Here is a 17,995-nt window from a genome sequence, read left to right on the forward strand (position 1 = left end):
CTTACTTCCGGGTTTGCGCACTTGTTCATATGTGACGTCACTTGCTCAAAGTTTTTTAGGTGAGGTATTCTTAGTTTTGGTAAGTTTTTGACAATTCATTACTATTTAGATGATTAACGTTTAGTGAATGATGTGTTTAGACCGATAGGACGTTAAGTCTTCGTATAAAGACGCCTGATAACTTCAATGTTTTTGTTTTGTATTCACCTGACCCATCATCACAACTCATGAACGAGGAAGATCGGCTCGAACAGACGGCCATATTTTTCCGATACGAGCGTTTCAGTGTCTCAAAATTTGAGAATTGTCAATTTCTGTTGACTTTGTACATGAATTAACTTTAATGGAGATATAATCCGCCAATTCAGACATTAGATATATTCTTTCATTGTCAGTTTTGTAAGATTTCTTAATTCTAAATATGACCCTGCTGTCCCCGGTCGATGTCGGACCAGGTGACCCAGCCCATTGATAGATGAAATCATGCTGACACGTTCATATTCTCTAAAACATGAAATGTAATCTCAGTTTCATTTTGTCAACACGTCAGGCCGTATTACAAATACGAGTATCATAACTCTTAGTTTATTCGAAGACGAATATGTTACACATTTATTTCGAGGCCGACTATTGATGGAGTTGTGTCCCTTTGTAGATGAAATCGATGTTCCATGTTTGTTTTAGTCACCTGCCCGTGATTCGGTTTATAAGGAAATGTTTTATTTTTAAGTGAATTTACGGTCCACATGTACTTGCATAGAAAATCGCCTACTTGAAATCCTTGTTTTCACTTACAACAAGTAACGTTACCTGATCACTGATCATGTAAATACAAAAAATGAAACATCCCCACTGGACCCCAGTGATGTACACTTACTAAAAAGGAGAAGTCAAGTGACTAAGTTCTCATTGGGTAAGCCAGTGCATTTTGTTGCTGCATCTTAGTGTTAATTAACCATTGTTAACTCTATTTTTCTATGAATTTGCTCTTGTTGTAATGCTGCCATATAGCTGGAATATAGCTGGAATATTGCTGAGTGCGGCGTAAAACTAAACTCACCCACTCTTGTTGTAATGAGACAATGTAGATGTATATCATTATTGAAGCTAAAAATGTGACTCATTAAATTAGTGCGGATAGTGCTTCTGATGTTACACTGGTAATGGGGCTAGTCATGATCCTTCCTCTGTAATCGGCAAAATGATCTGCTTGAGATTTGCCACCTACTTAATGGTAAAAGTGTTTGTTTACAAGGAAATGTAAACTGTGCATGAAAATATGAACTAAGTATGAATACAGAGGCCCAGATACAGTACAACCAGAAATTGTTGAGAATTTAAACATTGTCATTTTTTATATATTTTTCGCTCATTACTCACGTATTAAATGTGAATATTAGCAGAACATAACTCCAGATTCAAAGACAGGTGAGCAGATAGTATTTTGTCAGGTCACCATGGGCAGCAATGCAGGTTTCAATGAGGCGGGGCATACTAATGATCAAAGAAGTTAGAAAGTCGTGGTCCATGCTGTCCCAATATCGGACCACCTCTTCTTTCATTTCAGCAATATTTGTCAGATTTTTCTCATTGACACTTTCCTTCATAAGTCCCCAAACATTTTCTATTGGATTTAGGTCAGGGCTATAGCTTGGCCAATCTAATAATGTCATATTTTGGGTCCGAAACCAGTCCTGTGAATGCTTTGAACGATGTTTTGGGTCGTTGTCCTGCTGGAAAATCCAAAACTTTCCATAGAATACGTGAGCAGATGGAAGTTAATGTCCCTCAAGATTATCTGTGTACCGCTCACTGTATATATTCCCTTCAAATACACAGAGGGGCGTTGCCACTAACACAGATTTGCCACCCCACACATTAAATTTCCGACTGTACTTTGGGCGCTGATACAAAGGTTTTTCAGTTTGTTTGGTCCAGAATTTCAGTGTATTAGGAAACAGCCACACAGAACTTTCATCTGAGAAAATCACATTGTCCCAGTTAAAATTTCTATGCTGTAAGCACCAGTTCAACCTTCGCTCCTTTTGTTCAGGTTTCGTGATCGGTGATGGAATTCCTCGACTTTTCTGCCAACCCATTGGTCCTTACAGACAGCCACAGTTCCTCTATCAATCATATCGAACCTTAAGTTTTCTAAACTCCTTCATTTGTTTTTAGAAACAAGAATACTAAGCCGCCTCCTGTCACCGACAGTCAATTTTCTGGTCCTGCCTGCGCCTCGCTGGTGCTCAATGCCATATCCATTTGCAATATTTTTCAAAACACGATAAACAGTGGACAAAGGGATGCCTGTTCTACTTGAAATCACTTGAGCTGATCTGATATCCTTGTTTATAAAACTCTAAACTCAACTTCCTCTTCTCTAAATCATCCATACTGAGGATCACTGAAAATGTCGTCTGCTAGCAAGTAAACAATGGGGGATAACTCTTCGCAAACTAATGAAAAAGTATTAACAGAGTTGTCTCTCTTAAATGAAAACAAGCACTTGATAGCTGGTCAAGGTTGTTAATACTAGAAATCCAATTAAACATATTCCTAAAATTCTCAATAATTCTGGTCATACTATAAACTGCGTATCCGGGTAAAATATCCATAGAAAATTTTCAATTACGCATTGAAAAGTTATTGTTGCATACCAATTACGCATTTAAAATGTTAGATACGCACAAAGTTTTAAAAAAATGCGTACGGAATATATTTATAAAATTCACATGCGTAATGAAAAAGACATCAATTGCTATCAAGTTGTACTGTTAGTATAGGGCTAGTGTTGTACTGTCAGTATAGGATGAGTGATTTTTTTATGAAATCATTCCCATTATATTTAAGTTGGTTTTGATTAGGTATGACATAAAGCAGGACATACCTGCTTAGTAAACTTACTCCAGTGTTCGCGAATAGCGTCTGACCCTCTGACAAATCCGGCAGATTCGCCAACGGTCCGATAGAAATCTACAACTTGCCGGCCCCAGTTTCTGACTGTATATTTCACAATGACTTTGACTGAAGTTGTTATATGTGACACTTGTTTGCTGTTTATAAATCTTATGTTTGTTAATAATTTCAATGCCAATATAAGAAATATTAAATTTGAAATGTGTGTTTAATTTTATTCTATGGGTCCTGTGAATTTTCAATGGGTCAGACAGACATCTGAAACTTACAGGACCGAAAGTCCTGTTACTTTAACACCATTCGTGAACACTGTACTCAATGACATAATACTTAGGTGAGTAAAATGACTGAAATATGCACATATTTGAAAGAAGTAGGTAAAGGAAAATAAAAAAACCCACTTAACATTCATAATACCCACTCCATAAAAATACAGTGGGTACAGTACCCACATGAGCTAAATCTTGTCTGGAGCTCTGTGAATAAATGTGGATAAAGCACTTCTGCCAATATATTCCAAATCATCTGTTTGGAATAACTCAGTGTGTCATTTACTCAGAAACAGTCGACAAGAAAAAGAGTCTTTCTGAAATATACAAGAATTTAAGTTCCATTTTGGACAGCCTTGGCTGCTTTCTACTAGACACCACTTGTTGCGACTCAACAAAGTCATACCTGTGAAGATCTGTGTTAGAATTGATCTTCAGCAACCCATGCTTGTTGTTTAACGCCACACTCAGCAATATTCCAGCTATATGTCAGTGGCCCGTAAATAATGGAGTCCTGACCAGACAATCCAGTGATCAACAGTATGAGCAATTAAACTATGCATTTTGGATACAATGACATATGTCCTCCAAGTCAGTTAACCTTACATCCAATCCCATTAGTCGCCTGTTATAACAAACATGGGTTGCTCAGGACCAATTCTAACATGTCTTTGTGCATACTTAACAGTGCTCCCAGATATAGATAATTCACCTAAAAAGTGTACCTTCCTGAATAGTGATAAAGTTGTAACCTATCATCCGGTCCAATTGTTTGTAAGTTTACAAACCCTTAAGATATGTTTCACATTTACAAAACTGGTATGGGCTTGTATTATTGCATCAGGTTTTCTTCTATCATGCTGTGGTGTTCTAATCTCGGCGACTCCTAAAGATGTAAATACATCCTGATACTTTTACATCATGACTGTAAAAAGGATTTTTTGTCTTTCATGCTTGATGCTCAAATTATGCATCGCAGTAAACTTCACTAGACAGACTAATTGAATACATCCTTATTTATTAAACATTTTTTAATAAAAGCAATTTTTGCAATGTATAAAATATATTTTCCACTTTGCAAGTTGATTTTTTACCATACCCAGTGTCCTACATGTTCAAAGTTAAGCATGAAATTCAATGGATTCTTGTTGGATAACCCCTAATGTTAACAGTTAAAGATTTAGGTGATCCCCCAAACTCAAATATTTTTCAAAACATGTCGGAGCAAACCACTGGGTTGAAATTTATTACAGGTATAGTAGTCTGTAACTTTATCTACTGCTCCAAAGCCTGTGTTTATTAAAATACTGATTGGTCCACTAAACTCTGTGATGAATTCACAATAAATGAAAATGATCCATTGAGCCAAGTTTAGTCTTGTAGTCTTAAAACTGTTTAAAACAGACTGGTTTGGTATGCAGTATTTGTGTCATCTAAAACCCTGCATAAAGTCAGAATTTTAATCAGTTGCAGTCCCAGTTACCATGATTATTAAACTAGGTCAGTTATTTACATCTGGCATTTACTGTTAAACGAGACTGGTCTCGGTCCAACTCAATAAAACCATAAGACTGCTAATGCATAGCAACTGGTAATGCAACAAAAATGTATTAAAAATAGTTACAATTTTACTAAACATGCTCATTATTGTGTTTCATTTTTATGGAAATAAATTGATGCAGCTTGTGAAACATTACAAACATACATGTCACATCAGGACAGACTGGAGTCCATCATCTTGTTGGGTTAGCTAGGTCACACTAGGGCATTTTGAATCATATAAGTCTGTACTTTGTGATTGGTTTCTTTAAATCATGAACATGCTGCCAATATCATCTGTCATCAACTGCAGTAGAATCTTCCGTTTTCATCAACCAAATCCATTGTGTACTTATCCAACCCACATTTGAGTTGCTGAAAATGTGACCCAGAAATACAATTCATGAGAGCAGCAGAAATGGAGGACAGATGTTGTGTAGAATTGCTACGTCCTGACCCTATGTAGAACACAATGTAATGTCCAAAGTGAACAGTGGGGTGAAAGGGGGAGGTTCACCACTTAGACACTGAAAGCCTCTAGTACATCATGTACACATTGTATTGAACTAAGCTGCATCCAGGGTTGTACACAGGTGATGGTAATAAGCCCTATATATACTACCCAGTTTAGAGTACGACTCCTTAAAGCACTCACTATATGTATATATATATGAGGTTACATCGAAGCTGAATTTCTCTACTAACTTGGGAGAACCAACTGCAAACTTAATGCAGATAAATTGCACGAGGATCATGCATCAAATTGCTGAAAAGCATGTGCAAATATCGTGCATGTGAACAACTGCGTTTTGGTGTAAAGTTGTGTTAAGAATTCGCCAATTTTCACTGGGTTATCATTCATTGAACTTATGACAATAATCTTTTCAATGTTACTAAGTTGTTTTCACAATACACCAGTTCATGTGTAAACAGTACCTTTAAACAGTATAGGGGTGGTTGGGTAGCCTAGTGGTTAAAGCGTTGGCTCGTCACGCTGAAGACCTGGGTTTGATTCCCATATGGGCATAATGTGTGAAACCTATTTCTGGTGTCCCCCGCCATGATATTGCTGGAATATTGCTAAAAGCGGCGTAAAACTAAACTCAGTCAGTCAGTCAGTTTAAACAGTATGGAATATCTTGCAGAATCTAGTTTATAACAGTTGACTGAAGTAAGTGGCTACATTTATGCTAGTTAATCTTAACCTTTAATGGGTAGTATACAAATACTATTCACACCACTTAGATACAGAAAGCCACTAGTACATAATGTACACATTGTATTTAACTTGGCTTCATCCAGGGTAGTACACAGTTGATGGAGATAAGCACTATATTGATGAACATGATGACATGTGATACAGATCCATATTCTTCCCAACAGGAGTTATAATCATGATAGCTGGAATTCAATTACATTTGGATCTGTGGAAACAGGTTTTGTCGCCAGATCGTTTCGAGATGCAAATATTAGAATATCTGTGGCACATGAGGTACCTGATATGTTGGGTTTATACCTACATATACTGGCTGGCTGATACTTGATTCTGAAAAATGAAGGTACATAGGCTGAATCGATGCTTGACAGATGTACAATATTGTGCCTTCTCTGCATAACTGAGACATATCTGGACTGCTCACAGGCAGATTATGGACCCGAAGTCTGTAGAAAACCTCCAAATTTGAAAGCTTTTATGGGTGAAGTATTACTTTTAGTGGTGTAACGATTCATCAATAGTATCATTGGTTTACATCGTCGACTACGCGATCTTGGGTACAATATAAAACACATTTAGGCAATATATCAGGATATTTATTTCACAAGGGTCCATTGATACATCAGTGTATCCCCATCGACTTTATGGTTACATTATAACATGTATTAGCTAACAAATAATCTGAGTGCAGTACAAAACACATTTAGGCAACATATCAGGATATTTATTTCGCAAGGGTCCATTGATACATCAGTGTATCCCCATCGACTACGCGATACGAGTGCAGTACAAAACACATTAAGGCAACATATCAGGATATTTATTTCGCAAGGGTCCATTGATACATCAGTGTATCCCCATCGACTACGCGATACGAGTGCAGTACAAAACACATTTAGGCAACATATCAGGATATTTATTTTGCAAGGGTCCATTGATACATCAGTGTATCCCCACAAGAAATGATATATCCCGCTACAACCTAAATACCACTTAAAGTTGTGAAGAGCATTGCATTAGGAATAGGAAGGGAGTCTCTTTGAAATTCCTCTGAATTTTAACAACAAATTGAACCTTAAAGGAATTTGTTTGTGTCTGTTATTTTTGTTACATGAAGAAAGGAGTTGGTGTATAAGTCAAAGAGTGAACATTTTACAAACTCTGTGAACTGTAGAATACTTGTCTTCAAGTAATTGAAATATGCAGATATGTTTTAGTTGTGTGACAAATAACATCATTTATTAACAACTATGAACGATGTCTTAGCTTTGTTAAGAAAGAGAACAAAGAGAAGATAAAAGTTAGAAAGCAGAGGGTTTTTTTCAGTGATTCTGAATTCTGATATAAATTACATTGAGTTATTTGTGAAAGCACTGGTGTAGAAACATAATTTCCCAAAGGAAACTTCTCTTTCAAATTTATATATATTAGATCAAGGTATACTGAATATGTTTGACTGTACTGTCTTAAGCATTAAATGCTGAAACTTAATTAGATGACCAACTTTTTAAGTGTGTGCGAATGTAACGCAAGTTCTGCTGTATAACAAATAAAGTTTCAGTCATTTTATCTACTATATCTGTTCTGTTATTAGAAATTGTAAAGTATCAGGATACGTATCATATTGCCACCACTGTATCGTGATGATAATCGTCTTGCAGGTTCCTTGCCAATAACCCGTAAAGGTCCGGGGTAGAACTGATCTTCAGTAACCCATGCTTGTCGTAAGAGGCGACTATCAGGATTGGGTGGTCAGGCTCGCTGACTGGGTTGACACGTCATCGTATTCCAATTGCGTAGATCGATGTTCATCCTGTTAATCCCTGGGTTGTCTGGTCCATACTCGACTATTTACAAACTGCTGTCATATAGCTGGAATATTGCTGAGTGAAGCGTAAAACTAAACTCACTCACTCACTCACTCACTCACTGAAATTACATTTGACAAAGAGCTTGTTTGGAACAATATTGTTTTTATCCAAATTTTCTGCCATGGGCACTTAGTTTCAAATCATGGATAAATGTTTGCATTCAAGTGCCTCTGCATTTTTTGAAAGGGTGTCTTTTGTTTGTAAATTTCGATGATGGGGGAATCTGTTAATTTAACTTGAGAAGTTTACTGTCATTTTCTTCAGACTTGTGGGTGAAAATCAGCCTCTGAGTCTGTCCTGTTCCTAGTTCCAATTTCCGTGAAGATCCTGGTTAAAATTAGTTTTAGCAACCCATGCTTGTCATAAAAGGCGACTAAGGGGATCAGGTGGTCAGGCTCGCTGATTTGGTCAACACGTCATCATATCCCAATTGCGTAGATTGATGCTTACGCTGTTTATCACTGGATTGTCTGGTCCAGACTCAATTATTTACAAACTGCCGCCATAGAGCTGGAATATTGCTGAGTGTTATGTAAAACTAAACTCACTATACTGTTTATCACTGGATTGTCTGGTCCAGAATCGATTATTTTACAGACTGCCGCCATTTAGTTGGGATATTTCTGAGTGCAGCGTCAAACAAACAACCAAGCAACCAATTTCCATCCTCGGTATCAGACATACTTTATGATGACTGCATAGGACACCAACTACAAAACCAGGGACACAAAGACCCACACTTGCTACACAAATAGAGACCATGCTACTTGAATCCCAACTCAATAAGGCAACCTATTCTGGTGCCAGCCCATTTGTGATGTCTCCTTGTCATACCATTTGTTGTATTCAGCAATATTTGATAACCACTGTGTGTATTGTGATTGCAGGTTGCACCATACAGAGAGGGGACATAGAGAGCCTGTCGTCGAGCCCAGGCAGTCTGTAAACAAGATGCCACTCTTTGGGAAGTCACCAAAAAGTCCTATAGACTTGGTGAAAAACTTAAAAGAATCAATTGCTAATATTGATAAACAGCAAAAAAGGGTAAGCTCTCATATATGATAACATATTTAAAGGTGCCATAAACAAAGTATTTCCTGGGCACATTTTTTTTAAAGTGAGGACAGTAGGACTCTGTTTATCATTTCTAGATTTATCATATAAATAAAAGTGATGCAAGAAACCATACATTTTTTTCCCCAGCCAATAATACAAACACAACTGGGCATACATTGAACTTATTTCTTTTACACAGTGACAGCTGTAAACACGGTGACACATTTTATTTAATGGATATCGATATGTTCATGAATATGATATGAGAAATATTTTTTATTGGCAATAAATATGAATGATGCCCATCATTTGAAATGACAAGATGATGCTGGAGGAGCTTTCCTTTATTAGCCTTATATATATGATATATGATGATATATTTAGACAAAATATGTGTTTCTTCAGTGAGAGGGACGGTAGAGTAGCCTTGTGGTTAAAGCGTTCACTCGTCACGACGAAGGCCCAGGTTCGATTTCCCGCATGGGTACAAAGTGTGAAGCCCATTTCTGGTGTCCCCTGCTGTGACATTGCTGGAATATTGCCATAAAACAATACTCACTCACTCTTCAGCGAGACCAGGGCAGTTGGTTAATGCTTTAATTCATCACACCGAAAGTCTGGGTTCAGTTCTCTATGTGTGCATGGTGTGAAGCCCTTTTCTGGTGTGTCCCAGCCGTGATATTGCTGGAATTACTGCATTCACTAAGTCACTCACACGAATGAGATCATCGCACAGATGAAGCTGTTGGTGTCCAGTGTAAAGCCCACATGACACACCCACCCAGAGTAGCCATGTAATAATCACCATGTATTCTCCCTCCACAGACGAGTGAGATCATCACACAGATGAAGCTGTTGGTGTCCAGTGTACATCCCACATGACACACCCACCCAGAGTAGCCATGTAATAATCACCATGCATTCTCCCTCCACAGACGAGTGAGATCATCACACAGATGAAGCTGTTGGTGTCCAGTGTACATCCCACATGACACACCCACCCAGAGTAGCCATGTAATAATCACCATGTATTCTCCCTCCACAGACGAGTGAGATCATCACACAGATGAAGCTAATGGTTTATGGAACAGCTGACCAGGAGCCATTGTCTGAGCAGGTGGCTCAGCTTGCTCAGGAGATGTACCTGAATGACATCTTCAAGCTCCTCATATTCAACCTGCACAAGATAGACTTTGAGGTAGGTCAGTTCTGAGTGTTTTAGGGCCCCATGTCAAGTAGAGCCACAACGCTAGTTGTACATGTTAAAGGCAAAAGATGGGTATTTGATGGTCAGACTCTATGGCAAGGCTAATGATGAAATGGCTGTATGAATGTAATTGAGTCTGGACCAGACAATTCAGTGATTGTCAGCATGCGCATCAGTCTATGCAATTTGGACATGATGACATTCATCCACCAAGTCAGCAAGCCTTGCCACCCAATCACCTTTTGCAACAAGCATGGGTTACTGAAGACCAATTCGAATCTGGATCTTCACCTGGTGCATCATATGATAAATGGGGTCGTCCACACAAAAACAGTACTCATAAGTCAGTCTTTGCTTGTTACATACTTCTAGCATACACTTGTGTTTTTTGGTATGGTTTTAAATGCTCTTTGGCCTAAGTTTGTGGACAAAATAGGCTGGACTTTTTGTCTGAAATGAAGTTTGTAAAAGTCATATCATTGACTGAAATTAAGTCTTAAACATAAGAATATTGAACATGTTTAAGAATGACGTCCTGTGATAAGTTGATTATTACCTTTGTGTATTTCTGTATCACAAATATTCAAAATTATATAGAAATATGAATTATGTAACTCAAATGTTGACATGGAAAAAGGGTACATAAAACTGGAGGGGCGACTAGTTATTTCACGTGATTGATGAATCTAACAAGGATGATGTGTTTGTGTTTAGGGAAGGAAGGACGTGGTGTTGATAGTGAACAATCTGCTGAGACGTCAGATCGGGACACGCACCCCCACGGTGGAGCACATCAGTGTCAGACCACAGATACTCATTGAGCTTGTGAAAGGGTAGGTACTAATTCCAAGGTAAATTGTCACAAGGAGCCCATGGATTGTGTGAAATTGTACCACATTTTCATACATTGCACACTTTTCGGTGTAGAGGAGTGGTCTACAAAATAGACACCTACTGTTAGCTTTAACAGGTTTTTTATCTCCTTTACACAAGACTTTACGAATAACACATAACTCCAGATATGGCATGTCAATGAATGTAGTCGTAAGTTAATCCTGTTCTTATATTAACTGGTTATAAAAGTTTTCATTGTGAAGGGTTCTGAAGTGCTGTAATTCAATGTACAGAGTTTTCTCCCTTGGCATGTAGTAAATGTAATTGAAGTCAGAGCCATGTTAATCCCTATTCACTCACACATCATTAATACAAACATATTCTCAGAAATATTTTTCAAGCAATCGTCACAATCAGACTGACTGGCAATGTGGCTTGTGTGTTTTTCAGGTTCATGTACGGCATTAGTGTGAGAGAGAGAGAGAGAGTTTTTTTCAGTAAAGGGGCCACAGGCCCATTATACATCAGGTGTACAGAATATACAATCATTAGTTGAATTTGTTATTATTGATCTGTTGATTTTGTTATATTAATTTCTTACTGGGGACTTTTCACCTGTATGAAGTGACTTAGCATATTTTCTTTGTCTAAATGCAAATTGTGCAGGTTCGTTTTAAAGGTGAACATGAAAGTTGGTCAGAGACTACACTATGTCACTCGTTGTTTACAGGTGGCTTTTATATAGCTGGAATATTGCTGTTACTTGTACTTGGTGTGACATGAATATTATGAAATCAGGTGTACACATGCTTGCTTCTTGTTTCAGGTACTCTACCCCAGAGATCGCCCTCAACTGTGGTGTTATCCTCCGCGAATGTTGCCGCTATGAATCACTGGCTCGACAACTTCTAGAAATAGAAATCTTCTTTCAGTTCTTTGATTATGTCACTTGTTCCACATTTGATATTGCATCCGATGCCTTCTCAACATTCAAGGTGAGCAGACTATGCATGTATGTATGAATACGATGCTTGATGGAAACGAATGCATCATTTACAATGTAACATCAGGGGTGGAAATAACTTTAAAATTGCTAGTGTTCTCCGGTACAGTGGCACATGTAAAATCACTTGCCCTGATAATTTTCCCTCTATAGCAGCTGTTTTCTTGTTGATTTTTTTAAATATGCAACATAATTAACATTGGAAAGTCAACTGGACACCGGTACACTGTAATATACAAATTTGCTTGCCCGACAGAAAAAAACACTTGACTCGGACGTCGGGCAATGGGTTATTTCCACCCCTGAACATAAATTTACCTTGAATTTGCTGTCATGTATTTTTGTAACACCGTTAGTTCAGTAGTAGGAAGAACGGGTCGTCATCTATGGAACTCTTGCGTGATATTGCTGGAATATTGCTAAAAGCGGCGTAAAACCATACTCATTCTGAGGAATTGTAATATGCTTTGAGGTGATACATCCCTTAGTCATACTAGAAACCTATGATTGTATATTTGAATCCCGGTTCACCCTGGTTATGTTACATACTTGTGAAGATCAGGGTATGTAATTTGATCTTCAGTAACCCATGCTTGTAAGAGGCGACTAATGGGATCGGTTGGTCACTCTTGATGACTTGGTTGACACATGTCATCGTATCCCAATTGTGTAGATCGATGCTCGTGCTGGTGAACTGGATTGTCTGGTCCAGACTCAATTATTTACAGACAGCCACCATATAGTTGGAATATTGCTGAGTGTGGCAGAAAACTAAACTCACTTACTTACACCCACTGGTTATGTTACAAGGCTTATCAGCACCATTCCTGTTCCCTTAAGTTTCACCCATGTGGTGGGTGTTTAAAATGCCCTGCATTCCTTCAGCATAACTTCCCACAGTGAGCTTGCATGCCGTGATATATCTGGAATAATGTTCAAAATGGTGTTAAACCCAATTTACTCACTACAGTACTGTTTAAAACAGTGATACCAATCCAGTCTGAGAGGGGCAGTGGGGTAGCCTAGTGGTTAAGGTGTTTGCTCGTCACGTCAAAGACCCAGGTTTGATTCCCTCAATCTTCCTATCAATGGGGAGTTATGTCCCTTGAACATGTTATGATCTGTGATCAGTGGGCTCAAATCCCAGGTTTACCTGATCAGCACTGTAATTGTCTTCATTGGTTTTACCAAAGTAGTTGACCTCGCATTACTTAGGGCTATATCATCACAATATGCTGACACTTTCATATTACTGTATAAATACTGCCTGAAGAAAACTTTGTTAAATTTACACTGAAGAAACTGTTTTGTAGCCTCTTTCCCCTGACTGACTTTTGTCTTTTTTGTGTTTCAGGAAGTTCTCACTAAACATAAAATGTTGTCTGCAGAGTTCTTAGAAAAAAATTATGATGTAGTTTTCTCAAGGTATCAGACGCTATTAAACTCTGAAAATTATGTAACAAAGAGACAGGCCTTGAAGGTGAGTACTTTTCATGACTTCAGTATTGTATCATTCTTCATGTTCTGTGTCTTGAATAAGTTTAGGGGCAGTGGGGTAGCCTAGTGATTAAAGCATCCGCTTATGACGCCAAAGACCTGGGTTCGATTCCCAACATGGGTACAATGTGGGAAGCCCATTTCTGGTGTCCCCCGCCGTGATATTGTTGGAATATTGCTAAAAGCGGCGTTAAACTCGCTCACTCACATGGGTACAATGTGTGGAGCCCATTTCTTGTGTATTCACCTTAATAGTGCTGAAAGTGGCATAATACCATACTGCATGATAGGGTATATAACAAATTGTCATTGTTCAGTGTAATCATATCGCATTCGTTTATTATTATTCTGTAAGGACTCTTGGCTTGTTCAGCCCATATTTGAAGGTCACTGATTGAAATATGAATATAATGTTTCTAAGGCTATCTCTAATAAGTAAAGCATGTGTGGTGAGATGAAATTAAAAACTATTGATTTTATTGTAATTATGATCTGGCATTCTGCAAAATGAACATTTTTGTTGTGTATTCAGTGATTGTAACACAACTGGTCTGCTGAGAAAACCCAGTCAGATGCACACTTTAAACGTTTACATACCAAACAGGAGATATCTGGGCAATGTTAACATGATATAGAAAGAAAAGATGTTGTGACTTACAGTATCATAGATGGTTTTGAAGTGCAATAAATTTACACTGACTGTGAAAGTGAATACACAATTGTTTTATCAATGTTCAAACTAAGGATGGATTCTTTTGAAGGATTGCTAGATATTCTCTGACTGCCCTTTTGCCCAAACCTAGTCCCAGTGTGAACCAATCAAAATGCCATTTTGCCCAAACCCAATCCCAGTTTTAAATCAATCTTAATGCCGTTTTACCCAAACATTGTCCCAGTTTAAACCAATCTGAATGCCCATTTGCCCAAACCTAATCCCAAGTTTAAATCAATCTTAATGCCTTTTTTGCCCAAACATATTCCCAGTTTAAATCAATCTGACTATATCATTGTTGCAGCTGTTGGGCGAGCTGCTCCTTGACCGCCACAACTTCACCGTGATGACGCGCTACATCAGCAACCCATCCAACCTCAAACTCATGATGAACATGCTAAGAGACAAGTCTCGTAACATTCAGTTTGAAGCCTTCCATGTATTCAAGGTAAGTTCAATTCCCATAGTTAAAAAGAGAACCAGATTTGTGGCTGAATGTTTAGATATTTAATTATTGAGTTTAATATCTTTTTATATGTAAATTTTGATGAAGAGAATACAGCTGTTTGTTTAGTTGACATTGTTTGGCTTTGCCTGTTTGTTGTTTAACATGCCAGCGATATTGCGGTGGTCTGTAAATACTAAAGTCTGGAACAGACAGTCCAGTAATCATCAGCATCAATTTGTGCAATTTGGATACAATGATGTTAGTCCCATCTTACAACAAGCATGGGTTGCTGAAGACCACTTCACTTAGGTTTTACCACAGACAACCATAAGTATGAGCCATCGAAGTTTGACACAGCATGGTTTGACTGTAGTTGATTCTGCTGTATCATTGCTCCTGACAGCATGGATTGTTGCTCACAACTAAATCACTGGCTTGTCTGGTCCAGACTCAATTATTTACAGACCCTTTCATACAGCATGAATATTGCTACATTATGCAAAAAACGCACACGTGAAAGTCACAATTTGCCCAGTATGTGAGGATTGTAATCACTATATCATTGAACACTGATTGAATTGAATTCTGATATTGTCAATAATCAACAGGGATAATATCATAACAAAACTGCAATTATTTCATGTTCATTTTCTAAGTTTGAAAATTGCAAAGATTATCTTGTTTGCGCTATTTTTATGTAATGGCTTAAACTCATTTGGGGCCATATTTAAAGATCATTGATTAAAATATGAAGACAGCATGTTTCTACAGATCTCTTATAAGTGATCTATGTATGGCGAGATAGAATTAAACAATATTGTTTTCAGGGAAGGGATTTATCTAGACTTTCTCAGAAGCCAATATTTGGCTGCATATCTGAAACAAGTGAAAGTAAAAATTCCCAGTTCGTATTGTCCCAGAAAAGAAACTATATACACAAAACATATCAAATTTTGAAATAATTAACAATTATTCCAAATTTGCTTGCCGAGCTCTCTTAATTTGAAATCCAGGATAAATTTCAAATGCACTTCCAGTAATAACCTACTTGAACTACCATTATCAAACAACTTGGACAAGAAGAAAAAGTCTATTGTCCCAGTTATAATGTTGTGAAATATTGGCTACATGAGTGCAGAAAGAGCTCACAACTATTCGTTTCTCTCTGACCTACATTTTGATTTGTTTCCAGGTATTTGTGGCAAACCCCAACAAACCAAAACCTATTCTGGAAATACTACTTAGGAACAAAGAAAGGTTGTTGGAATTCCTCTCCAAATTTCACAATGACAGATCTGAAGATGAACAATTTAACGATGAAAAAGCGTATTTGATCAAGCAAATAAAGGATCTTCAGGCTCCAGACAACCAACCAGATCAGCCACAGGAACACCAAAGAGAGGATTCTTAACAGTTGCTTTTGGTTTTAAGCTGTATGTAGTTGTGAAACAAGCAGGATGTCCATGCAGAGTTACCTGCCCGAAGGACCTCTCTAGTGCAAAGAGACAGCAAAGTCAGCACGGCCAGCCAGACACCATGTTTTGTTTTTTCTACAAACAAAGCTACACTGCACATATTTACCCTCTATACAACCTTGTGATTACTTCTCTCTCTACAACTCTTGCTTTGTGAAGGTGAAAAGGTATTGCCTCAAACATTAGAAATCTCTCGTGACATGAAACACTGTATGTGACAGACAATCTTACTGGAGCATCTTTGCTATATAGGTTAAATGTACATTGATAAACATCATAATGGATCTAGTATTGTTTTATCCATTATTTACAGTTAAGAGTGTTTAGTGAAGCATGTATGATTTTAACACTGACAAGTATAAGATTATTTCTCTCAAACTCTCAAAGCAGTTCGTGTCAACGAAGAAATTTGCTTTCTGTAGCCATGTTAGTGTGTACCCTTTAAAGGATAAGAGTGTATGATATGTTGCCAGGGAAATCAGGAAACAGAATGTGTTTGGAATCGAAAAATATTAATTTTATATTTCAATAACTTTATAGCCTTTATGTAGCCTTGTTTGCAATGTACCTTTGAAGGATATGGGGTATGCTGTATGGCATGTGAAGAAAACAGAATGTATTTGTATTAACAAATGTTAAGTTAAATATTTGAATAAGTTGTCTGTAAATGTTAGGTCCTTCATAGGAAGGAAATTCCTAAATTACTGTCGGAAATAGAAAAAAAACTGTTTCTGCTACTCTGTATCCCTAAAATTTACACAATTGCAAATAGCATATGTCGAAAAAACCCACATCGGCCTAACTGGGCGTTCAGTGAGATGCGTAATAGGATATCCAGAAAAGCATGTTTACTCGTAAAATCGGGCAAAACTTAGAAAATTACGAATAGCTGCTGAAAACAGTACATCAGACTATAGATGGCAATTAGGTCGCTCAGCCAGGTATGACGACGGACCGTCGACCCACCTGGCATGAAATGCATGTGCTGCATACAGGCACAAGGAGGTCATCTCAATGATATTTTATGCTTTTCATGTGTGTTGAACATGTCCCATCTATTGATTAACATTTTAGCTGTCTTTCTTTCATAAAGTTTATGTTGTGATATGTAAAAGAGGTTGATACCCATAGAAAAGCTTAAATCAGCCATTGTATTAAATGTTTCAAAATATATAGGTGGCATGACCACCCCAAGATCGACAGGACTGGATATTATTTGTGAATTATTATGACATGCCGTTTTCTTCCACAGTTTAATTCCCCTAAAGGGTTATCTTATCTCTATCCTCCAGCCTGACCCCAACCACCGTCTGCGACACCCGTCCTGGTTTTGCTTTTGAGACAACCCCTCTCACCTGTTTCTTGTTATAGTGATAGTGATAGTGAGACACTCCGTGGTAGCTACATCCTTAATAGTTTCAGTGTTAAAGTTATTATTTTGTACGTCAGCTATCAATTATGATTTATAATGAAGCTAACTTTAATTTCAAAATGGGAATTTAAAAAGTGTCCTTTGTAATACAATATCATTGCACACTAATTTGTATAAAGCCATGATCTGTTCCAAATAAGTCGCTTTGGAAGTAAGTGAAATCCTTTTTCTACATTTCCTATCTCCCTACCATTGTGACTGTAGTTAGGCCGAACTTAGTTTAACAGATATTTCATACTTTCACATGTTAACGACTTAAACTGTAGATATAAATGCGAAAAAAAGTTTTTTTCTATTTCCGACAGTACTTTATTTGTTGATTTCTCTCTTTCTTACAAGTTTAAGTTCTTTGTGTCAAGCTTCCCACTGTGGTGGTGTAGGATTACGGTCTGTTGCCGATCCTGAATTGGTAAACCATACATTGTATTAACTACAAGATTATTATTCATTTACCCAGCTTACTGGTACCAGTTTTATTCTGCCATGATAATGGTTTCTGTTCTAACAATGACACAAT

At 37.6% G+C, this 17,995-nt stretch overlaps 1 protein-coding gene across 2 annotated transcripts; it reads left to right on the plus strand.

The window, feature by feature from the left end:
• The first annotated feature begins 24 nt into the window (after positions 1-24).
• On the plus strand, positions 25-16,846 carry LOC124277315 (calcium-binding protein 39-like). Of its 2 annotated transcripts, none has more exons than XM_046712971.1 (8): positions 25-79; positions 8,702-8,858; positions 9,916-10,068; positions 10,792-10,910; positions 11,738-11,906; positions 13,269-13,394; positions 14,428-14,571; positions 15,764-16,846. In XM_046712971.1, exons 2-8 carry the CDS (start codon positions 8,766-8,768, stop codon positions 15,980-15,982), a joined length of 1,023 nt encoding a protein of 340 aa, XP_046568927.1. In that variant the 5' UTR covers positions 25-79; positions 8,702-8,765; the 3' UTR covers positions 15,983-16,846. The 2 variants fall into 2 exon arrangements, with proteins under 2 accessions (XP_046568927.1, XP_046568935.1); XM_046712979.1 differs by having other exon boundaries at positions 41-59.
• Positions 16,847-17,995: the final 1,149 nt, after the last annotated feature.

Source organism: Haliotis rubra, unplaced genomic scaffold, assembly GCF_003918875.1.
Source record: "Haliotis rubra isolate DU_JTF1 unplaced genomic scaffold, ASM391887v1 Scf106, whole genome shotgun sequence".
NCBI lineage: Eukaryota > Metazoa > Mollusca > Gastropoda > Lepetellida > Haliotidae > Haliotis > Haliotis rubra.

What these genes read in the sequence shown, in the direction of transcription:
- LOC124277315 (XM_046712971.1), top strand. Translation starts at nt 8,766, where the DNA reads ATGCCACTCTTTGGGAAGTCACCAAAAAGTCCTATAGACTTGGTGAAA. An exon ending in TTGATAAACAGCAAAAAAGG is followed by an intron (nt 8,859 to 9,915) that starts GTAAGCTCTCAT and finishes CTCCCTCCACAG; the next exon opens with ACGAGTGAGATCATCACACA. An exon ending in AAGCCTTCCATGTATTCAAG is followed by an intron (nt 14,572 to 15,763) that starts GTAAGTTCAATT and finishes ATTTGTTTCCAG; the next exon opens with GTATTTGTGGCAAACCCCAA.